The following is a 17801-nucleotide window of genomic DNA, read 5'->3' as shown; positions in this document are numbered from 1 at the left end:
CTTCAGTTATTGAGATGCAGCCAGTTCAGTCTCTTGTAAATAATACAGTGATGAATTCTGTCGTTACAGTGCATGATAAACCTACCTAGCCTCAAAGTCTTAGGCAAACTAATCCATACGCATGAATCAATCAGTTCATTTTAGTCATACCAGCATTATATAAATGTCACTAAAATCAATGCCTGAAAGACGTAACAGATTAATAAATCCTCATGCGGTACATCTACCTGGGATGCAGACCTACAGCACGTAACTTGCACCGAATACAACTATGTGAGTGGTTTGAACGAGGCATTTTAACAAAAAAACTCAAAGGCAGGCCTGTAATGAGCAGGCATGGATGAGAATAGTCTGGCGTATTATTAATTTCAGACAATACCGAATTCTTTTTCATAATGTACATTTTATTAATGCTCTCCGTGATAGCTTTTCATATGGTTTCATCGACAGGAGTACAGTAATTACAATGTATTAAGATTCATTCCATGCCTGAGGAGTAAGGAAGTTCAGTTAAGATATGTAAAGCGAGTGAAACATAAATCACTGTTGACTTGGGGCTGGATTAAATCAAAACTCTGCCCCGGGGAACCACAGGGCCGAGGGGTTTGCTAATGGGATATGTTGGCTTTGCCAATTAAGTTCCTGGATCCCTTCGGTGGCAGCTGATTGTCTGCGTTATCCCAGGGCCCTGGAGAAGACCACGCAAAATGCACTGGTGCTCTTCCAGCGATTTCACGGTGGCTAATATCTGCAAGAGGTAACCTGTGTGCCATCGGTGTGGAGGCAGTAGACAGGATTCATCATTTTTATTGGGACTTGGGCTGGTCTCTACAGCCCTCACCATCAGTTACCAGGTGTCAGCCTTGTCAGGGCTGAAGAAAGAGACAGCGACCGTTGTCGTAACCGGCTCCAAGAATAACTCTTCTAGACATCTTGTCAAAGGTTTAAGGTGCAGGATGATAGGGTTGTCTGGGGAGAGAAACTAATAGTGAGGGCTTGAATGAAAAAAAAAAAAAAAAAAAAGCAATCCAGAGGATTGCTGCTTTCCAGTAATCTGTTCGAAAAAAACAGGGGATTTCTGCTTTCCTGCACTTGCAGCCCTCCTTTCACCCCAAGCAGCACCCCAGAGCTCCCAAGGGTTGGGCAGCCTCCGGTCAGGATTTAGCACTGCCCTTCTAGGCTCTAGAAACCATAAGGACCATCCCCTTGTGACTGGAAAAATCATGAGGTTTCAAACTTTTTGGAGCTTTTTATTTTCTTCCAAATTCCCTGTCTAGTTTCCAGAACCTTTCCAGCATAAAGCAGGGGAGGTTTTTCATATTTTGTCCCATTCTTTTTTTTCCCTGGTGGAAAAACTTACTGGTGTGGGTGCCTAAACCCCTTGGCAGTATCAGGCAGTTTCTGATAAGCTGCTGGCCTTTCCCTGCAAGGAATGAGGGCTCTGCCCCAAATATCATGCTAGATTTGTGCAATAGGTGTTTCTATAGCTACCAGCAAGCTACCAGATAGCCGTGCTATCTGGCTTTTCATAGGGAGGGGACACTTCCACATTGGCACTGCTTCACTGAAAAGTGCCAGGCAAAATAGAGGCTTTTACGTCTAGGGAAAGTTATTCTGGGCCATTTTTTTCCATGTGCTATGTAATTTTCTTCTGCTGCATGAACCTATGCTGTTGGACTCAGGGTAAGTAAGGACTAAGTAAGTTCTGAGTTGTGCAGGACGAAGGGGAAGCTCCAGAGCTCCCCTGTGGTTTCCACCAGGAGCACAGCCCTGCTCTACTGGGAGCACACAGCATCGGCAGGATGGCCACACAGCCATGGAGCTCGCTGCTGCTGCATCGCGTGCAGGGACAGCAGGTGACGACTCAGTGCAGAGGAGTTGGCCTAACACCACTAACAAGTCTTCAGGGTTTGGTGTACGTTTTCCCCTTTTTTTTTTTTTTCCTCTTTTTCTTTTTGTAATTAATATTAAAAGCCTCAGGGGAACCACATTGATGGGGTCTGCATCCCTTACTGGTGATTTCTGCCCATCCCACCTGCCATGCCTGCACGGAGAAGCCAAAGTCCTCAGCAGGCCATAGCTCCCTGGGGAGAACACGGGCCAGAGAGTTCACCCCGCTGACAGGAACGAAGGCGAAATGTCTGCTGAGCCCCCTGCCCACCGTCCTTCAGGTGCCTCCTGCACCTGCCGCAGCGGCACACCTGGGCTGCCAGACCCCTGCCGCAATGCCAGGCTGATGCCGTGGCTTTGCATATATCCATTCACAGCTGAGCTGATGGAGAATCGTTATCTTCGAGAAACTAAGGCTTATTTTTTCCAAAAAATATCTCTATTTACACATGACAGCGAAATCCAAGCAGCATTCCCTGGAAGCTTTTGCTGAGCAGAGCTGCTGCTAGACGTACGTGCCGGTCCCTATTTACAAGTGACAGCTTGAGAGCACTCTGCTGGCAAGTTCACCTTCTTCTGGTGTGAGGGCTGTTTCTTCATCCTTTTTTTTTTTTTCTCCTTCCCTTTTTGACCCTCCCTGTATTTACAATAGGGCCCTAGCTGCAGCAGGGTCGCCTTTATACAGCCCAGTATGTGAGCACATAGCGGGGTTCACGAAGGGGGGTGAGCACGCTCAGCTGTCTTTAAGCGTTTTCAAGTCAAGAAGCCGACATCTGGAGCAGAAAGGACTCCTTTGTTACTACAAAAGATATATATATATATTTTTTTTTTGCTTGTTCTGCTTAAAAGAATTGGCCAACCAACAAGCGTGCTTCCCGGGGCGCTGCCAGGCACAGGGCAGCAGAAATCTCAGCGGGGCTGGTTTCTCCGCGGGGATGAGAGTGTTTGCCGAGGGTTTTGTTGAGACTGGTTCTTGGGCCTCTCCTGTTGTGTGATCCCGTTGAGGGATGGGTAAACTGAGGCACAGAGGAGCTGAGGCAGCACAGCAGCACGGGCTCGCGGGGGCAGGCTTGCGGGTGCCCCGGGCGCTAGATGACACTGTCTTCCATGGTCACTCTTCTGAAGACCGGCTCCTGCTTGGGCGTCCTGCTGCTTTCTGTGGAGAACAAGGAGAGAGCTGGTAAAGCCCCCGAGCAGCACCCAGCCACGCTCCACAACCAGCCAGGTGTCCAACTGGATGCAGACCTCCCTGATGCAGCCACTCGCTACTTTTAAGAGCATTTTGACCCAACCAAAAGATGACAAGGCTTCCCTCAATATTTACGGGACAGCATCCCATCCTCCCACCCCTTCTGGTGGAGCCAGTGGTACGGATTTGCTTGGCTTTGTCCCCAGGAGAGGCAGTAGGTGGTTAAACAGCAGGATTAATGGCAGTGGCCACCACTGCCCACTGCTCACGGGAGGAAGTTGCCTGCTGCTCCTCGCAGGTAGCCCTGCTCCAGCAACGGGAGCCCAGAGCAGAGCTGCAACCCTGAGCTTACACCAACCCAGTGGGGCTTGCTTGAACAAACGGTGTTTTTCATCCACATGGATGTTCCCCATCCACACCCTTTTTAATCGGTAGGGATAACTGCAGAGTAAACATATTTGTTTTTATATCAGATATTATCTGTGCCATTTGAGGTGGAGTGGACACACGCAGACACTCTCATAATAACATTCAGAGAGAGGTTAAGAAAGACTAGACACATCCAAGAAGGATTAATGTTGTCCCTGAGCTGTTTCTTAAGCATAAACCATTTCATCCCATCTCCCACCCACCCGAGGGCCAGAACATCCCTGTTGCAGCAGATCTGCACGGTGCCATTGGAAATACCACCAGGAAGGTTTGGGGGTGGACAGAGCCAGAAACTACTGAGGCTTATCCCTCAATGTGGCTATTTTTGCTGCTCTTCCGGGGTTTTCGGAAGAGAAGGGAATTTCTTCAGTTCTCGTTGCTCATCTCTTTTTTTTCCCTAGCAGTGGGATGCCCTTTCTCCTTTCGTTTACACTGCTGCTAGCTCGGTGGGTTGCTTTGCATCGTGGCGTAAACTGCTAGCAGCTAAAAACGCCTGCATGCATATTGTAACCGTGGGGAAAAACTAGAAAATCCCACCTATTTAATATGAAGCAGTCTTTAATGTCATGCTACCCTTTTATCCATACATATGAGTGGCAGCAACACAGGCAAGAAGGAGGAACCTGCTCAGATGGAGGCTGTCGAAAGGCAGAGTACAGGTACATGCAAGGCCGTGAAGGCACCTGCACCAAAGCAGCACATTTACCTCTTGGGGTGAGCCTCTCACAAAAGGGCTGCCAAGGCTGTGAACCGTAAAACTTTCCTTTTTAAAGAGAAGAGACTAGGGGCGAGCTGGTGCAGGTGCCCGACAGCTGCAAGACATAAGCCTGCTGTTCCCAGCCACGCTGTGTTGGAAATGCTGCAGCTCCAACTGGCCCCCCATCGTACCTGGATGGTGCTGCTCCCTGAGTGCCATGCCCTGAATCCCCTTTTTATCTTCCATAAAATCAGCCTGGCTAACAAGTCTGTTGACCGCTCACCCCCCAAAAAACATTTATCGGCAGAGGTTACTGGAGGCTCGTGCCTCCAAGGTGGGACACAAAACCTTCGAAGCACAGGAGCTTGCTTGTGCTTTGAGCATTGAGCTTTCCTGCCATAAGGACCTGAACTAAACTCTGCGTGAGCTGCCTCAGAGGGAAGTGGGAGAAGACAGGTTGAAAACAGGTTTATTATAGCCATAATTTACCCACGGAGCATCCTGCTGCTGGAAATAACCTTTCTAAAGCCGTAACGGCACATGCAGCTGATTATAAGCGGCAGTCAAAGATACCAGGTCATCTGTGTGTGTGGAGTTCAGAGCAAAGCACCATTGCTTTTCTGCACCATAGAGGTATGTGTGCTGCCCCTCCGGTCACGGGGAGCCGGTGTGAATGATGGCATGTGTGGCACCAAGGGGAAACCATAAATATTCAATGCTTCGAGGCCAAAAATAAACAGAAAAAGAAAAGACAAAAAAGGAAAAGACACCTGTAGGTTCTTGCTATATTCACTCTTGTCACCAGGATGGAACTATTTGCCTATTAAAATGTGGATGCTTCTTGTCTTTGGGCATAATATCCCTTTTAAGGGTCTGGGATTCAGGCCCCAGTCATTGTGAGGCTGTGAGCTGCTGGCAGCGCTCCCGTCACACCAGCTGAGTCGGTCGTGCAGCTCGGCTTGTGCATTTAAGTTGTTGTTTGGGGGTTTAAGCAGCACTGTGAGAATATCAAGCATTTGCTTCCAGCACATAATAACTGCTCTGGGTTTACCAATATATATATTTTTTTATTATTGAGGTTTTAGTTTGGGTTTTTACATGTGTACAGAGTATTTAAGGAGTAGAAACATAAGAAAAGAAGCAAGGGAGGAGGAAATAAAAAAGACAGCAATTAGTTAGAAGCTGAGTTTTTTTGTTGGCATTGTGTGGGAGAAGACTATCACCACCTGGAGTACCAGATACGACGAGCAGTAACCACCTGTAAAAAGCTATTCTGGCGTGCAAAAGTAAGATTTCCAAGCTCTGGCTGTCCTGACTAGTCTCAACATTTCAGCATTACACAGATCACCTCTCCTGAACTGGGAAGACGTGTGACCAGGTGTATGACCCACATGTCCCCAGGGCTTGCTGCCCTCCTGCGGGTACCCCTTTAGGTGCTCTGCCAGCTCCCCTCCAAGCCAGCAATGAGCCCCTTGCTGCTGTCCTGCCCCTGGCCAACACCCAGCAGCAGAAGTCAGCAGCAGCAGTGATGATTTCCTCATCTATAGCCTCTGCTATTTCCTCATCAATAACCTCTGCTGTTGTCCCTGCCAAGGATGCCCATGGATAATGCGGCCACCGCTGCTTTCCCCAGCAGCATTAATCACTGATTTTATCTGGTTTCAGCTTCATTCCTTAGGATGTTCTCTGCTCTGTTACCAGAGAACCTGCGACAACATGACACTTATGTAGTAGTGTTCATGAGCACAGACTATTTAAACCCTGAAATATTCATTAAATAAAATTTGCATAGAGTCTAGCTGAATGCAGCAGGTAGCTAAAAATAAAGAACTTTTCTTTTTAAGTGTAAGGAGGAGATCAGGGTGTGACAGATGACCAAGCTAGTGCTCTTAGGCTTTCCTGAGAGAGCTTTTTATAAGATGAGCTACCCTTTTATTCCTGTTATCTAGGCAAGTCTGCAGGGTATTGCACTCTTTATAACCTCGCAAGATCAAGAGCATGTGGGATTGTACTGCAGAGAGGCTGGCCAGGCAGAGAAGAGCCCCAGCGGGGGAAGCAGGATGGAAGCAATAGGGACACAGGTAGCGAAACACAAAGACCTCTCATGGCTCAGCACCTCCCTCTCCCCCATCCCTCTGGAGCATCTTGCTGCTCATCGTCTGGGGGCAAGGAGGAAGGGAGCAGATTGGTTAGCAAACACAGATTTCAGGGAACTAAATGCAATCAACAGGAGGAAAGGAGCAGCACTGTGGTAAACAGTATTGCCTACACAGTGTCTCCAAAGCTGTGATGATCCCCCCCCTACTTCCAGCCTACATAGTCCTGTAGTTTGTCTTGGCGTGTGTTTCCCGTTGTGTCTCTCCTTCGCATTTTTTAGGGAGATCTTTACAGTCTTGTGCAGCTTGTCTCCTATGGTTCTTGCAGAAGACTGACAAGCAATGCCCATCAGAGCCAAAGTGTCCTTGCGCAGTAGGAAATGTAGTGATAGTCCAGCAAACCTGTGCATCAGGTAGCTATGGGGCATTCTGTGACAGGAATGCACAGGGAAAGTAACCCTGGTTATGTGCAGATTACAAAAAGCAGGGGGAAAAAGGGATTCACCACTTGCAAAACATCCCAAGATGCTTTCCAGGAGCATGCAATGGACAAAGCGTGGCTCAGTGCTCACCTCACAGCCTTGTGCTTCTCCCTTCCCCTTTCCCACTTGCAAGCAAGACTTTATGAAGGAAGGATGCCACGAGCTACATATTGACACTGGAAAGTCTCACTCCGTACATGCCCAGCAACCAGCATCTCTAAAAGGCAGTGCCATGTTTCCAAAAAGAGCAGTCTATGTATCAAGTGGATGGCTTTGTAGGACCAAGCACTGCCTTTTTGCCTTTAGTCTGTTTTTCATTGAAAGTGGGATGCTTACCGCAGCTGAATGATGAAGTTTTAATATTCTATCTATCTCTACATGCATTTTTTTCCTCCCTTTCTTTTAACAAAGCTCTAAAAAAGCAGATCCCTCCAGTACGGGGCTGGCTATACGCTTCGACCCGGCTTGCCAAATTGCGTGCCCCAAGCGTTGGTACGGATGTAATACTCTAATAGTTACTTCATCAGGCTATTGTGTGTGCCACGTGCTGTTCTCTCATATCTCTCCACCTTTGCCCACCATGAAGAAATGCCTTAGAAGTTCTGTAGTTCTCCCTCACACTCTGAGAGCAGTTTAGGCTCCAAGGGCTTGAGTTGAGCTTCATGTGCTGCAGTCTGCACAGGCAACACTGCTGTGTTCCCAGTCACATAATGCCTGCATCTACTGAGCCATTGATCAAAGAGCAGAAACCTTCACCATGCCCATAATCAACTATCTGACATGACAAGAGACTGCTTTGATGGGGAAAAAAATCATAAAAATAACCCCCATCCTGCTCCCTGCCCTCCCCGAACCAAATGTCAGTTTTAAAACATTTTCGGCTTAATGTAATTAATGATGTCTATTTCCCCTCTTTTGTGATTCAGCTGTTACCAAATCTATAAGAAGCACCAACAGCGAACCCTGTGGTGCCAGATCAGCCTGGGGACGGAAATAATCAGCTTGAAAATAAGCAGCAGTTTTTGCAATCAAAGCGCTAATAGGCAAGTAGGCCGGAGGAGAGACGCTCAAGAAAGAAGGGATGGAAAAGGGGGGGAAAAAGCCTGTTCACCAATAAATCAAAAACTCATGGGAAGAGAAAGAAAGAAAGACAAAGATATTCGGTAAGACACAAGTCACTCCATAGCAAATCCATCACTGGTTTGTTCTTGCATAGTTTCAGACACACTGCACCGATCACCCCCCTCCCATTTTATCATGGCAGTATTTGCTACAGTGGATCTCACTCTCTGCGTGACATTAATCCCACCTGGAAACCTGTTTTTTTGGAGACTAATACTAGTGGGTAGAAGAGACTGATACTAATGGGCCCTTTTAACTTTCTCCAAAATACAGGTGTGTCAAGTGTTTCAAGGCTTTGCAGCCTCGGTTGGACTGCTGCACAGATCGGCGTGGCCACAGGGTCTGAATTGCTCATTTTACTTGCATGCACAGCTCTGCCACACGCCTCCCAGCTCAGTCCCTGCTGGCGTGAAAAATAAAACCAAACAGGGAGGCACAACCTGGCTGGCTGACAACTGTTACGCTACGACACCAGGGGATTCCCAAGGTCAGGATGGGAAACGCTGAAATCTAGACCCGTCGGGAGGCACAGCTTGGTCAGGAATAGACCTCATTTCCTCCCCATGGCATTTTGGCTTGAGCACCTGGCTGCAGGAACATCTCAGGTGGCCCAAAACAGACCCTTGCACAGACCTGATTGCTCCTGAGGGATATGAAGACAGGCTGGGCCCTTGGCCGTGGGATGGGAAGGCTGACGGGGTCTCTAGTGCAACGTGGCTGGCGGTGGCAATGGCGCCTTCTGTGAGGAATAACTTTGCATACGCCCGGAGCAAGAAAATAAAGAGACAGCAAACAAAGACCGAGGAGGCCTAACGGGGACTTGTTTTACTCTTTGACATGCTACCAGCAGTTTTTAATCTCAGAAGAATCAAAATTTAAAAAAAAAAAAAAAAAAAAAAAGGAAATTACAATGATTAAAAAGTACGACACATGAAATACTATACTCAAATCATCTGCATGTCATCATCTAGTATATACAGTAGGCACAAAACAGACCTAGAATAACCTGCGAGAAATGTGGACCAGCTTTGTTCTCGCCCCTAAACAAGTCTCGCTAGCCTGATGTCTCTAGTCAGCCGTAGCCGCGTAACGTTTGTGCTTAAATTGCTCAGCTCGGCTTCCTTTCTTTGGCATTGCTCACCCATGCCTTACAGGAGAGGAAACGTACTGAAGACAGCAGTGGAGAGAGGAACAACAGAGAAGAGCGATTAACCGTACAGTACATACATACAGTGTCTTCTAAATTGTGATCAGTTGTTTATTGGTTGGCAAACAAGCTTCACTTTTACAACAAATATTAGTAATGAGGTCATTCAACTGCTGAGACCGTACAAAATGATCATAAATTAAAAAAAAAAAAGCGAAAAGAAAAAAAAACAAAAGAAATTATTCTCCGTGCTGCTAATTTACCTCTGGAAAGCCTATGTTACTTAAAATCCTGTCAAATAAATAACTTTCCTGTTAGGCAAAATAATGAACAGAAGACTTCTTTTCTTTAAAAATCACTGCAAAAGTACTTTTTAGATCACTACGCATCAATCAGTTTTCTTCGTAACCACTGCAGTACAAGTGCCTAAACTGGGGACCGGGCAGAGCCGTGAAGGCCCTTGAACTCCTACGGGGAAGTCGCCGTCTCATGCAGAAGCCCCGCTATGACTACAAAAACCTCTTGGCTTCTAGATGCGAACCTACGGCCTGGGTGAGGGGCTGCTTGCCAAAGATGCTTCACAGGATTACTGTTATGATCGGTTGTGCACTGTAAACAGAAAGTTTGCCCTGCTCTATTCTGCAAAAGGTCTGCCAGCAATACACCGGCTGAAGAGAGAGACACAGCAAGGAAATAGAAGACTCCCCTGGCTGGAAAGAAACTGTTATCGTGTTACTAAAAATGGTCCTTAGAAAGCGGTGTTTGTATTTTTATATTTTTTTTTTTGCCCAGTGAGACTTTTTACCAGGATGGGAGGGGCAGGGGAAGAGGCAAAAGGAAAGAAAAGAAAAATAGGAGTTATGAAAAACCTTGCTCCTACTGGTAGACAAACTTACAAGACCAGCACAACAGAAAAGTTCTTATTTTTTTTTTCCACTACATTAACAGGGACGCAAGTTCTGGAGGAACAGAAAGCAGACTATATGTGCAATGCTAGTATCTGTACATTACATAGAAATTGTTCGATTCTCTTTTTTCTGCCATTAGTTTTTTATCATCAGTTAATACGGCAAAACGTAAAATATGCGTTTAGCATATAATTCTAGGATTCCCTTCCGTCTCATTAATTTTTGTTTGGTTTGCTCCGGCAGCAAAGGGTACTGCGGTCAAACCGAGCTGTGAGTGACCAAAACCCATTACGTGATCTGGATTTGTAATAAACAGCTTTGCTAGCTTGTTTGTTTTGTGCAGCACTCCCACCTAGATGCGTCATCTCTACTAGTTTCAAATGCACATTTTTGGCCTTTTTTTTTTTCTTTGCTTTTTTTTTTTTTTCTTAAATCAGGTCTTCGGTATTAAGAGCAACACAGCATCAAGGATTGTTTAAACAAACACAGCATAACTTGAGAAGGCCACGAAGTGTGCCGTTATCTGTCCTATCTCTTTCATTAACATAATGAAGTCTGTCTGAAGGGAGGAAGGATGGGAAGGAAGGGGGGGGGCAGCAGTTCCTGTTTGTTTTTTTTTGTTTGTTTTTCCGGGCTGGCCTAAAAATTCCAGTAAAAAAAGTCCAAGAGTTTCATTTTGTTTAGAACAGCATGAAGATTTAGGAGTACACACAATATTACCACTGCTTGTATTAACTCAGAACAGTAAACCGAGTGTTACGGAGGGGCTGTTTGTTGTCTGTTTGCTTAATTTTTGCTTAATCTTCTATAGACTAGTGACCAAGTGAGCGGGTCCTTTTGCATTGCCGTCCGGGGGAGTTCCCTCTTTGTTTGGCGGGACTATAAAACCGTCGCTGCTGCCTCGACCTAGCTGGTAGTACGTGTGTAGCTGATGGACGTGGTTTCTGGAGCCTAGGTTGGGCATGCTTTTGTAGTAAACATCATCGGCATCACCGCTTTTGGCTGGCGGGGGGTCGGTCTGGGTGCTGGCGGTGACGCTCTCTGTCATGGGCATGCCAGCCAGCGTGGGCATGCTGGTGTACAGAGAATCCCTGTTGGGCGACTGGAGGTCGTCCGTGTGCTCGTTGGTCAGCAAAGGGAAAAAGCTCTCGCTGTTGTCTTGCGGGATGCGCCGCCGGCTGTAGAGGTGGGGCTGGTGGTTGTCTGCTGAGTACACCCGGGGGGGCAGCAGCGGGGCGTCCGACTCCTCGTGGATGAGCTCCAGGCCCAGGCTCTCCTCATGGGTGAAGGAGGTGGCGTCGTCCAGCACGATGGCGTCGTCCTCGCTCCCGCCGCCCACGCTGTTGACGAGTTTGTTCATCAGGTTGCGGCTCTGCTCGCTGGAGCGCTCGTGGTTGTTCAGGTAGGAAGGGATGTAGTTGGAGGTGAGTTCCTTCAGGATCTTTTTCTCGAGGGCGTTCTCGGTGTGGTTGTACCCGCGGTCAAGGATTTGCACGCAGTTGCTGAGGTACTCGCCGCTGGCGATGCTGTAGCTGTTGCCGTGATTACCATTCAGTGGTAGAGTATCCGTGACACTTGTATCCCTGGCATTGTTCAGAAGCCCCTCTGAAAAACATTACACAAGAGAGGGTGACTTGTACAAACAGGAGGACACTCACGCGGGATGTGCACACTCAAAACCCCCTTCCTAGGCTGCCACGCTGCTGGGGGAAGGCAACTGGTGGGCCAGGCTCAGCAGCGAGAAGAGTGCTTTGGCCAAAACAAGAGGGCATGGCTCCACCTCGCCGACTTAAGGTCTGGCCACTGAAAAATGGAAAAGTGCTGCCAGGTGTTTTACTTGATGCAGCAAGAGCCGGTGGGAAGGAATAACCTCTCCTCACCAACATAGCCTATGTGGCTATAGTGCACGGCTGCTTCCAGAGGCTCGGGGCTTTGCTCTGTATGTCTTTGGGGAGCTGAGGGATACGTGAGCCTGAGCTGGTCCAAACAGCCCTTGCTCCATGCTCTTTGGCAATTCACCCCAGCTGAGGAAATGTATTCACAGCACAGGTTAATCATTACCCTGACTTCACTTAGGACTGTATCCTTACTTGCTTTGAAGGTGAAAAATAAATCCTCTCTCCACGTCAGAGGAAAGGCATAGGCCCTAAAGGCAAGATTTGGTGATTAGCTTGTGCAGACATGCAAGACAGGGGCACAGAGCGCTTCCTGTCTGAAGCTTTTTGGGAACAAGGCTAAATGCCCTACCTCTCCTGGTCCAAGGCCGTGGCCAAAATAACTTATTTGATACCGGACACGTGGCATTTCTAATGTAATCAGTGCCGCAGACAGCTGCTGCAGGGTCTTGCAGAGCCTTTAGAAGTAGCTTCTATTTTACTTTCCAAGTTAAAGCAGAGGGCTTAATGAAGATAAACTACCATCACTGCCACGGTATCTCAGGCTCAGGGGGACCTGCACAGAGTGACAGGGTCTTGGGGATGCCACTAGGCCTGGCTCGCTACCTTTCTGCCTTGCCTGCTGTGTTGGAAAATGCAGCCCAGTGAAATTCAGGTGCCTGGCTTGCATGAGGAATATATAATGCACATACAGCCACAGATGAGACATTTGGATTTTAGCAACAAATGGGCCTGGTCGCTTCTGTCCCACTAACTGCCTGCGTCAACACTGCCAGCAGAAGTCCGGGGCTTGACTCGTGCCTCCCTCGCACTGCAGGGGATGGCGGAGAAGTGCTTTGAAAGCAATGTGGGACGAGTGGGCAAGGGAGGATAAAGTCGGGCCACTGGCAGTTTAAGCTGCCGTGCTTTCTTTTTTGTATTACTGGCCTCCCCAGAGCGAGGAATGCATGAAATCATGTATCTACCTTTCAGCTAAGGGTTTTGGGCGTTGCCAAAAAAATCACAAGCAACTCCCAGCAAGCAGCGGTTGATTAGAGGAGCCATTAGCCAACAATTTAGGATTAACAGTTGCTCACACCATGCTTGGTACATGGCATGTGTACCTTCTGAAAATACAGGGTTTAGTCTATATCTGCGATGTAGTAGTTGTGTACGTCAATGGCTGGAAAATGCTACTGCAGGATTTTGTTCTCTTTTGAGTGAAATGCCCCAAATGTGTCTGAGTTTAGGTTTCTGAAGCTTAGAGCGTGCTGCTGTGTCCCGTGTTTCCAGAAAACAAGGGAGCTATGCAAAAAAGTTAGCTAGCCATCACAGACATAGAGCAAAGCCACTTATTTTCATGTTGGAAGCTCTCCCAACGAGCCATGATGTTTAGGGAGAAATGAGAAGTGAGCGTTTTAGGGGAGGACTGTATGCAACGGGAACAGTGATTGTCTGATGGTTGGGCACTGTATGCATTGAGGCACCGAGTGCCACTTCTGCTGCCAATGCATAGAGCTGGAGGCCGGGGGGTTCAGCGGGGAAATAAAACGGAGGCATTGCATGTGAAAACAGAGTGGGTTCTGTAATGAAACACGCCGTATAAAAATGCTACGACCTTGCAAATTAAAAGGTGAAGTTCAAAAGAATTGTACGCACGGCTAAATGAAAAACTAGGCTGGGTAAATGATACCACAAAAACGGGAAATAAACAAAGAAGGCACCATCTAATCTTATCTCTCTCTATATATATGTATGTGCACATACATATATATACCCACACACATACACACGCACACATGTATATATACATATGTATATTCATAAGCTTTAGATTCTTCCAATTTCAAAACTGTGAGATGAATTTCCTTTATTAACTACATCATCTATATGTGATGCAATAAAAGTGAACTAAAAAAAATTACATTTGATATGCAATGTTTAGCTTTACTCCCATACTTGTCTCTCTGTAGGGCTCTAAACGACAGCATGAAGAAAAGGAAAGAAAAAACAACAAGTAAGCTTACAGCGACAGTAGGAGAAACATGAGTAAAAAGCAAGTTGATGATATGCAGAAGAGAGTTAACGGAAATAATTTTCACTGCCCAGAATACATGAATTTGTTACATGGTTTATTTCAGGTTAAAAATATTGACATTTTAGACAGAAAATTATTTTACGCGCAATATCAATATACTACATTTTATTAAAAAAAAATAATCACATTTAAAACTTTTTCCAATGCCATTATAAATGTCCAGTGTGCAACACAAATCAAGAAATAATCCCTGGAAATTTTAAGAAAAGTCTAAAGCTCGCAACAGTCATACTTGAAAAGACAGGCAATGTCAATGTCATTTCCAAAGTCTTAAAATGAATGGCTTTACTTACTGTTAGTTATAATAACCCCTGGCAGTTGAAACTGAAATCCATTTCCTTGCTAAAATGTTTTGCTGTCCATCCTTTGCAACAGTGCTTTGTAAGAGTACGACTTTGCTCATCATGGGGCTGCTGGCACGTTACAAACTTTTGCAAGGAAGCTTTTTTTTTTTTTTCTGGTTCTTTTATAACCAAAACGCATGGAAAGCTACATGGACTTTGCAAACAAAGGTGAGAGAAATAGTAGATCGAATAATGGCATCTCTAAATGAAGCTATCGAGAAGGAAGGATTAAAAAAAAAAAGGAGAGCCAGAGATGAAGATGAAGAGCCATTGTTAACTGTCAGCTTCCCACTCTGCACTGGTCTGTGGCACGCTGTGATTTAAGCAGAGCTTGTTACGTGATTTCCTTCTTCTCTTAAAATTATCAGTCATGGAAGCGGTTAGGCCATTTTGAGACACTTAGGCATCCAAGAGACTGAGCGAGCGTACATCCATCAGCTGCAAATGGCAGCAAGCGCTGTGCACGTGCTGCGGGGTGCCAGGCTCCTCACCTACCACCTCCTCCTTCTTCTACGCTCTGTCCCACTGAAGGAATTGCTTTTGCCACCAGTAAACAGGCTTTGGCCTTTTGGGTTCTCATCCCCAGCCTCTTTTCAATGCTTTTTAGGGCTCCTGTTGAGACTCTAACACAGATGTGGCAGCTTCAGCTTGAACAGAGAGGGTATTTTAATGCATGTAACTGGGGAGGGGGAAGGAACGGACAGAACAGGTAAGACCCCAGGTTTACCCTCTTTATAGTGTCCTGCCTCTGTCAATGGACAGCACCAGAAGTGGCAGATGAAGGTGCAAAAAAATCATAGCCTTGGTGACATGGAGTGAGTTAGTAGAGTGACGTTAGCTAGCGTGCCCTCACTGCACACCAGTCCTAGCCAAGGCACGCCCAGAGATGGTGCCAAGTGCCTACTTTTACAATGCACTATCCCTGCTTTAGCCTGGCTGCAGGGTCTTCAATCCCAAAGAGCCCAAACTGCTTTTGCTAACCTTTGTTTCCCCTGCGGGATCTCCTAATATTCACACTTTCTAATGGAATGCTTGGTCCCAGGACAATAACCAGTTTGAAAAGCAATAGCTATACCACTTTCTTTGATCATTAATTAACTTGCAGCTTCCTGAACACAATGGGTTGCATTCTGCTGCCTGGTAAAGTCAATGGTAAAGCTCCTGCAGCTTAAATGGGATCAGTAGTGGTCCCACTTTCTTTAATCTCCTACGGATGTAGACTAGGCAGGTTTCTCTGTTTTCCATCTGCTTGTGTTGCACCAAATAGCACTTTCAAATCAATAACACTATTTGTGGAACAATACGTTGTTAACTCAGGCAATTGTATCAGAATCCAGTCTTAAAAGCTAGAAGAACACAAGATTATTAAAATGTACGTAAAACCTTTTTGTCACATTTCTGCTCAAAACACTTTTGTTCGCTCAAGGCACCCAGACTTGAACATTAGGGCTTGTCTTAAGCCAGATGTTGACCCATCATTACCTGCTGCAACTTATTTTGAAAGTCCCTCAAATCTCAATATTATCATGCAAAGAAACATACAGAATATCAAAGCTTGTTTTGACATTTACGATACATAGAAGTTCCTAAAATGCAGAGCATTTCAAGCTTAACAGTAGTCCCTTTTAGAAAAAGCATTAGTGAAAGCAAATTTATTGCATAAAGTTAGCATGGCTTAGGAAATTTATGAACAGCAAAAAGGTCAAACACACATGCTTCCTTGTGGTTTGAATGAAAATACCCTAGTGATACAGTTTGATATCTATTTCTGTTGTAAACAATACCCTGCTATACAGCATACGGGGATTTTACTGTTTGCATGATAACCATCATTATTCTCCCTTCCTTAGGGATCCTTTACTGGTAAGGGACACCTTCACAGGGAGGGGACACCTGACATACTTGTGCTTGGAAGCAGCTTTACTCTGTAAGGATTTGGCCACCTCTCAAGCAAGCCCCCCAGAATCAAATGGAGGTGGCAGAGCCAGACAGAGCCGTCAGCAGAGAGGAGCTGGCAGAGCTCCATCCTCCCCAGCTGCCCCTCAGGTCCTGGTTAAACACATCTGCCTGTCCCTAGCAGCAGCACCAGGACATCTGCCTACAAACCCCAGTGGTCCCCACGGCTGGAGCAGAGACGCACACGTAGGTGACAAGAGGCTGATCTCCCAGCAGGAGCCTCAGCTAGGTACGACTGACTCTACCTATTCCCTTTTCATCGCCACAAGGAGGGTATGACAAGAGCTCCTAGTCTCCCCTACACCTTTTTCTATTCTTTCTTTCTTCTTACTTTCTAATAGCATATAGAAAACGTATTAATGCAAACGGCAAAACATTTCCTACAATGTCTAAGCTCTGCTTGTTAGAGACGACCTCCACTCCTTGCTTCAGCTGTCATTTTTTTCCTACAGATCAAGGGCGGTTTTGCTTTGTTTTGCATTTTTACTCGTGTAACCTCTGGCAGACACGCCGGTGCGCTGCTGACCGCATTTCTCTCTGCCATTTCGAACAAGCAGCTTTGGTGTCAAAGGCCATTTTAGCTTCACTTACCTTCAAAGGTGTTCCTGTTTCTGAAATGAATGGTTTAACGAGGAAATGTGCTGACAACAAAGAGAGGAATGGATACGTCTGACAAAACACAGACACAAGACCAAAACAATACAAAAGCACAGGGGTTAAAAAAAAAAATCAAAATAAAAACTACTATGAATGCTTTGAGTGGGACTGATGAGTGTCTCTCAAAGTGAACTTGATCGCTCATGGAAAAAAAGCCTAAGGAAAATGGAAAAATGCACTGAAATGAAAGGAAAGGGGGGGATCATTTTTGTGCCCAGTTCCAAAAAAACAAAGTGTGTGTGGGGGGAGAAAAAAAAAGGAAGAAAAAAAAAGAAAGAAATGGGCCAAAATAAGCCACAGAAAATGGAATTCTCACTAGAAAAATTAGAGAGAAACTCCAGCACACCTTGTGCGTTGTACATGCTGACAGAAGGGTTGTTATAGACCGCCGATTCCCCGAGCAATGTATTATAAGGGTTGTTAGTGCCATGAGGACGAAGCAGAGCATTGGTTATAAGATGATTAGCCATGGCTCCTGGAGCAGCCCGATAGAAAGACAGAGAAAAAAAAAAAACAACAAAAAAGGTCAATCAGGCAAATGTGGCATAAAAAAAAGGGAAAAAAGAACATTCAGAATGACAACAGTTGAAATAGTCCTGATTACAAGCAGCCAGCTAATTAGACTCAAAAACTGTAGGCCACTAAAGCAGCACAGATGTTACTGACGATGCACAAATCCAAACTGATGCAAAAGAAAATGGATCAGAAAGCAGATAAGCTACATTTATGGTGGTTCCCCAGTTGCTCTGAGTGTAAGCAAGGCTATGCCCACATGCTTGCTACAAATAAACACAGGAAGATGGCAGCCTACACAATGGGGGGGTGTGGGGGGGAACTCTCCAGAAAGTACCAAATGAAGAAGGAAAAAAGAAAAAAAAAAAGATTAACATAAAACAGCACATTTAATTCCCA

General features: G+C 46.0%; 1 protein-coding gene across 27 annotated transcripts in view; it reads right to left on the bottom strand.

Moving 5' to 3' along the window:
- Nucleotides 1-386: 386 nt before the first annotated feature.
- ADGRL3 (adhesion G protein-coupled receptor L3) overlaps nt 387-17801 on the bottom strand; it is a 536452-nt gene continuing 519037 nt past the window's right edge. For 12 of the 27 annotated variants that reach the window (XM_083833098.1, XM_083833095.1, XM_083833096.1 and 9 more), the window contains 3 exons: nt 17236-17364; nt 13794-13811; nt 5252-11565 (listed from right to left, as the gene is read on the bottom strand). In XM_083833098.1, coding sequence (XP_083689224.1) covers nt 10766-11565; nt 13794-13811; nt 17236-17364 — 947 coding nt within the window. In that variant the 3' untranslated portion in view covers nt 5252-10765. Of the gene's footprint in view, nt 3047-5251; nt 11566-13759; nt 13812-17235; nt 17365-17801 lie in introns of those variants that run through there. The other 15 variants (XM_083833079.1, XM_083833081.1, XM_083833082.1 and 12 more) reach the window with 5 other exon arrangements.

Source organism: Anser anser (assembly GCF_964211835.1).
Source record: "Anser anser genome assembly, chromosome: 4".
NCBI lineage: Eukaryota > Metazoa > Chordata > Aves > Anseriformes > Anatidae > Anser > Anser anser.
Note: the sequence above shows the minus strand (reverse complement) of the source record. Positions and strands in the feature narration are given on the sequence as shown.